The sequence below is a fragment of the Aythya fuligula genome, chromosome W (genome assembly GCF_009819795.1).
Source record: "Aythya fuligula isolate bAytFul2 chromosome W, bAytFul2.pri, whole genome shotgun sequence".
In the NCBI taxonomy this organism is placed as follows: domain Eukaryota; kingdom Metazoa; phylum Chordata; class Aves; order Anseriformes; family Anatidae; genus Aythya; species Aythya fuligula.
The window spans coordinates 12875756-12882254 of NC_045594.1; the positions used below are offsets into that span (position 1 = coordinate 12875756).

Sequence of the window (6499 nt, forward strand, 5' to 3'; positions counted from 1 at the left end):
GCTCGTGGGACAGAGAGAGCTGCTGGCAAGAGGGCCGTGGTGCAGAGAGACAGCTGTGGCCAGGAGCAGCTCCTCTGCACAGCGCAGCAGGGCTGGGGGCACTGCCTGCAGAGACAGAGTGCTTAAAGGCAGGCAGAAGTGGCAGGATGCACAGAGCTCACTGGGGGAGAACATTTCCCAGCCCTGAACACAGTAAGTCTCTGGATGGAGGGCAATGCAGCTGCAGGTCCTGGAGGAAGGAGAAGCCGGGGGTGCAGACAGGGGTGCCCAGGGCTGTGGTGCAGAGCAGGGTCCCTGCTGTGCCTCAGGGGCTGTGTGCCAGGGCAGCGCCTCTGCTGCTTGCCAGGCTCAGCACTCAGCCTGCCTGAGGAGCTGCCCAGGGGCTTGGGCAGAAGAAGGGCAGGGCAGGAGCTGCCTGCAAAGAGAAGGCACTTTCTGCACTCTCTGCCTGCCTCTTCCTGCTCTGATTGTGGGGTAGGCTCTATATTAACAGGGTAGTGGGGCAGCCTCTATGTTATCGGCGTAGTTGGATTTGCACTGGTGACTGAGCTTCCTATTCCATTGAATTGAGACACAAACAAGTTAGTGATGCACCTGAGAATATCCCTTCTCTTCTCTCTGCTTACAGACTGCACGAGGGCTTTTCTGAGCTGTTCTTTAGGAGCTGCAGACAGGGAGATGTGGTTTTTCAGCACAGCCTCTGTGTGCATCCATCCCGCAGGTGAGTGCTGCAAGCAGCCAGCAGCTGGGCACCAGGGAATGGACAGAGCAGCCCTCCTGGATGTGCCCTCTGGTTTAGGTGTGCCTCCACAGCAACGACATTAACCATTTCACTGGATTAGAGGTGTCCCACTGGAGACTGATGGGCAGAAGTGGTTGCTGTGTACAGGACGCTCAGCAAACAGAAAGCAGGACTCCAGACAAGGAGATAGACAAAGGTCCTCTTGGAAACGGGTAATGTAAGGTTTTACTGGGAATTTTAGTCAGAGACTTTACTCATAAGGGTTTATACTTTATATTTTCTTTCATTTCGCAGGCTCTATGTCCAAAATCAGCAAATGCCCAACATCAGCTCTGTGAGCGAGTTCCTGCTGCTGGCATTCGCAGACACGCGCGAGCTGCAGCTCCTGCACTTTGCGCTCTTCCTGGGCATCTACCTGGCTGCCCTCCTGGGCAACGGCCTCATCCTCAGCGCCATAGCCTGCGACCACCGCCTCCACACCCCCATGTACTTCTTCCTCCTCAACCTCGCCCTCCTTGACCTGGGATCCATCTCCACCACTCTGCCCAAAGCCATGGCCAATGCCCTCTGGGACACCAGGGCCATCTCCTATCAAGGCTGTGCTGCCCAACTCTTTCTCTTTGCTTTCTTGGTTGGAGCAGAATATTACCTTCTCACTGTCATGGCCTATGACCGCTACGTTGCCATCTGCAAGCCCCTGCACTACGGGAGCCTCGTGGGCAGCAGAGCTTGTGCCCAGATGGCAGCAGCTGCCTGGGGCAGTGGCTTTCTCACTGCTGCCCTGCACACGGCCAACACATTTTCCCTGCCCCTCTGCCAAGGCAATGCTTTGGACCAGTTCTTCTGTGAAATCCCCCAGATCCTCAAGCTCTCCTGCTCAGATGCCTACCTCAGGGAAGTTGGGCCACTTGTGTTTAGTGTTTATTTAGCCTTTGGTTGCTTTGTTTTCATCGTGTTATCCTACGTGCAAATCTTCAGGGCAGTGCTGAGGATGCCGTCTTCTCAGGGACGGCACAAAGCCTTTTCCACGTGCCTCCCTCACCTGGCCGTGGTCTCCCTCTTTATCAGCACTGTCATGTTTGCCTATCTGAAGCCCCCCTCCCTCTCTTCCCCATCCATGGATCTTATTGTGTCAGTTCTCTACTCAGTTGTTCCTTCATCAGTGAACCCCCTCATCTACAGCATGAGGAACCAGGAGTTCAAGGATGCAGTAAGGAAACTCTTTGGATACATGCTTCTTTGCAATCAATAATGTTTGTGAGTTCCCTGATTATTTCAGGAACTGTGAGGAAAATTTTTGTTACTATATTTCTCTATAAATATTTTCTACATTTTTTTTCTTTTGATTTAAATTATGTTATCGTTAACCTGCTACCTGAATTTCTTATTTTTATTTTTTCATTTACAGTCATCTACTCAGTCATCATACCCAGTCATCTAATTACTGAAAGAAGCAGGTTATGTAGAGAAACACAATAAAAAAGTAAATAAAACAAAACATCAGAACTACACTGTTATCAGCTGCCATCTCTTCCCATACACTCAGGAGCTGGGGGAGGAGCCCCAGTACACAGGAGGGTCTCAGGGCTAAGAGCCCAGCTGCTACATGGAGTTTGGGTGGGGGCTGCTGCTTCTCTGGAGCCAGGGCCATGGCCAGCAGCAGGACGTGGCCTTGTCACTGCTTCTCTCTTCTGGCTTCCAGTGTGTTCTCCTGTGCTCTTTTATTCGGATAAGCTATCATATCTCATATGCCTTGGTGACAGTCCTGTTCTCTCTGCAGTGGCATCCCTGTCCCTGCAGGCAGCAGCAGGCACTGTGCAACCCTGGGTTACAGCTGCCTCTCTGCAAGCACAACAGTTACAGGAGGGTCTTGCTCTGGGCAAACCCAGAAGCCTGGACACCTCTCCAAAGCTGCTGCCCGGAATAAAGGCAAGAGGTTGCTCCCTGCTCTTCTGTTTTCTGGGGTTCTAGTGCCGGGTTCTTCACCTGGGGCTCAACAACCCCAAACAGAGCTACAGGCTGGGAGATGAGTAGTTGGAGAGCTGCCTGGCAGAGAAGGACGTGGGAGTACTGGTTGATAGTCGGCTGAATATGAGCCAGCAGTGTGCTCAGGTGGCCAAGAAGACCAACAGCATCCTGGCTTGTATAAGAAGCAGTGTGGCCAGCAGGGCTAGGGAAGTGATTGTCCCCCTGTACTCAGCTCAGGTACTGAGAGGAGAGTGATGTAACCACTTGAGAAGCTAAAGTCAGAAGGACAAGTTGAAGTGACTTGGAGTATTAATGGGCCCCACTGAGGGCTGTTACTAACAAAGCCTCCCCAGGGACATGTTAGGACAGATAATTGGAGGCCATGGTTACAGACAGGCAAAGCACTGTGCTGAGAAAAATCTTGGTTGGTTTTAATGAAGATGAAGGGCCAAGGCCTGACCACAGCCACTGGGAGAGGAGACCCTGCACACCCGTGTCTGGCTCAGGGCTAGTCTTGGGGTCTGTGGGATGTGGTGGGTACTGTGATGCTACTAGAAGAACTTCATTTTGACACCTCCACAGCCCTGCACAGTGTTGCAAGGAAGCAATGCCAACAGTCAGCATGCCAAGCAGGTGCCTTGTGCTGGCCTAGCAGGGCCACTGCCAGATGTCAGCCCAAAAGTGCAGATCCCAGGGAGAAGTCAAGGCTGACCTGCCACCTCCAGACACAAGTGACCTCACAGTCCCTTTGCGTGACACGTTCCTGCTGCTGCCCTATCAAGTGCAGAGACAGAAGTGACCTCACAGTCCCTGCCACAGTCACATTCCTGCTGCTGGGGCAGGAGATGCTGAGGCAGAGCTGAGCTCCTCAGAGCATCCCCACCCATCTCCTCCTTGTGGCCCACAAGCTGATCAGATCAGGATGAGCAAGAGACTCAAGATAAAGGGAAGCGTCTATAGGCTGTGTTTTGGCTTGAAGGGATACTTTGAGGTCAGGCATAAGAACAGTGGATTCCTGTCAGGGTGTGGAGTAGCATTTAGGTTTGGGGATTAATGTCAGTGATTAAAATAGTGCAAGGGCTTTACATGACTATTTTAAGTCAGTGTTACAGCAAAATCAACATTGCCTGAATGTTCTAACCTCACAGAAATCATTCATTTCTGCTGGCCAAGCTCCTCTTTCCTCCCTCAAATCTCACATCTCTCCTGGCCAGGCTTTTCCTGACTTCGCCATATCAGTCATCTTCTTAGGGGCAGCTTTCTGATGGCTTTCATGATCTCAGAGTATCTGCCTCACATCTGTTGGCTACACCTTTTTTGAAACTGACATGGCCTCTAAGTCAGGATGGAAAAGAACACAAAGGCTGTAGGTGAACCCTGCACAATGTGCCCAGCAGCTCTTGTACCACCTCAAAATTTTATTTCCTGCCTCCAACTTTTAGATACGGAATGGCTTCTGTGCACCCAGGCTATCTTTTTCCAAACCCTCATGCATGGTTCAGTTTGCCCCAAGCGTCTTGGAGGCAGTGGCCCCCTCTGTGTAGAAAACTGAAAGCAGTGCTAAAGGATGACTTCAGGCAAAAGCTGACACCTCTGACATGACAACCCCTATCCAAGACCTCTTCCTCTATGGGGCCTACCAGGTACTTAGAAAGAACCAATCTCAGAAACTACATGCACAGCAAGTGCCTTCTGCTGCCCTACCATGGACACTGGCAGATGTGAGCCTAAAGGCACAGATCCCAGCCAGGAGTCAAGGGTGACCTGTTGGCTACTTCAGAAAGCAGTCACCTCACAGGCCATTTAACAGCCATTCGCTTCCTGCTGGACTTAGTGCTTCTGATACACCACTGAGCTTATAATGCCACACCTAGAAAACACCCCCTTTTTGGGCCAGGACCTGCCCAGGTAGAAATGATCTGGTTGTGATCCTCCAAGCCCATGGCACACCTGCTGGGCTCCCAGGCTCTCTGACACACAGGAGCCATTTCCGTGCCAGTCCTGGGAGGTGCTAGGGTAGGAGGGACCTTGCAGGCAATGTTCCAGCCCCATGCCTGTTGGTGGTCTCTCAGCTCCTAGTGCACAGTGGGGATCACATTCGTATCTAGAAGCCATGAGCCTGAAGCTGGCCTAGCAGACACTCAGGGGAAGCACCCTCTCAGCCCCAGCCCCAGCTCCAGCCCAAACCCCAGCTGGCGGTGCTGCTCTGCAGAGTGAGGGGGCTGTGGTGCCCGGTGCCCTGGGGCTGCAGAGCTCTCCTCTGCCTGCTCACACCAGACTGAGCACTTGAGCTCTAGACAGTCCACATGGGACACAACATGGTGCTCAGCAGTAAATATTGGTGTCTTCTTTTTAAGACAAGGTATCAGTTTCTCAGAGACTGGCAGCACAGCAGTCTGCTTGTGGGTATTGATGAGTTACTAAATATTCTTTATGTTTGGGGTTGTTATTTCTTTTTCTTTCATTTTTCTTTTCCTTTCCCTTCCTCATGTGTCTATCTCTCTGTGAGTTTTTATGTTCTTTCCCCTCTCCCTCTAGATGTGTTTCCTCCTCTCCCTCTAGAGGAGGAGGAAGCAGGCAGCTCATGCATGTGTAGTTGCTAGTTCAGGTGAGGAAGGAGGATGCTGGCTATGCTGCAAGGAGATGGAGGTCCGTGAAGCTGCAGGAGCCCTGCTCTCTTGCCTGGCAGATCCCCAGCACACAGTGCCTGTGCCCCGCAGGGCCAGCCCCAGTACCCAGGCCAGCACAAGAGGCCTGGCCCAGCCACAGAGCAGCCTGCCCTGAGCAGGGGCCTGCACAAAGAGCTTTCCCTTTGCCCTTTCCCCATCAGTGCAGGCCCAGCAATGCTGCCCTGCTCTTCCCCAGGGCCATCCCTGCTCCCAGAGAGCCTTGCCCAGGGCAGTGTGTCTGTGCTGGCCAGGTCAGCCATTGCTGCTTCCTGCCCTGTGCTCCCCACAGGGCCCCAAGCTGGCGGTGCTGCTGTGAGAGCCAGGGGCTGTGGTGCCCTGGGATCCCCGGGGGTCTCCCCCCCTGCCCATGCTGTTCAGGCTGGGCACCAGACCTACGTCCATGGGGATCTCTGCTGCTGAGCCCCTTTCCATCTGCCCTGATGGCTCAGCAGCACAGGGCAGTGCTGGGCAGGACCATGGGGTGTGTCTGAGGGCACAAAGGGCAGGTGAGTGCTGCACCAGACCTGGCCCAGGAGCCTATAAGAGAGTCTCCACTGTTCCTTTGCAGTCTTATGGGCCTTCACCTGCTGGCTCTTCACTTCCTCCCCCAGCATTGCAGAGACCTGTTTAGAACAAAGAATCCTCAGATTCACTTTTCCCTTTAAAAAATACACGTAAAAATTATTCTTCGGATGGTCACTCATTTTACGAGGTCCTGTGAGGACCTAAAAACTACCCACTGAGCACATTGTTCCTGCAGATCCCCTGACATCTCCCGGCAGATCCAGATTCCTCTGCAGGCCTGCATCGGCCATCAGCCTCACTGCAGGAGGTGCAGTCCCATCGAGATCAATCCAGTTGTCTACTTCAGGAAGTGCCACCATAAAGAGAGCTCTTGGTGCAGCTCTTGATCCCTCACAGAACACCCTGGGACTTTTTAAAGCTGAACTCAGAATCACAGAATCACAGAATATCTAGGTTGGAAGAGACCTCAAGATCATCGAGTCCAACCTCTGACCTAACGCCAACAGTCCCCACTAAACCATATCCCTAAGCTCTACATCTAAACATCTTTTAAAGACTTCCAGGGATGGTGACTCCACCACTTCCCTGGGCAGCC

The 6499-nt window shown here is 52.7% G+C and overlaps 1 protein-coding gene across 1 annotated transcript; it reads left to right on the forward strand.

The window, feature by feature from the left end:
• The first annotated feature begins 1058 nt into the window (after positions 1–1058).
• LOC116501413 (olfactory receptor 14C36-like) lies at positions 1059–1994 on the forward strand. The gene has a single exon (XM_032206948.1). The coding sequence runs from the start codon at positions 1059–1061 to the stop codon at positions 1992–1994; it is 936 nt and encodes a 311-aa protein (XP_032062839.1).
• Positions 1995–6499: the final 4505 nt, after the last annotated feature.

Excerpts from the sequence above, each read along its gene's own strand:
- LOC116501413 (XM_032206948.1), top strand. The coding sequence starts at position 1,059 with ATGCCCAACATCAGCTCTGTGAGCGAGTTCCTGCTGCTGGCATTCGCA.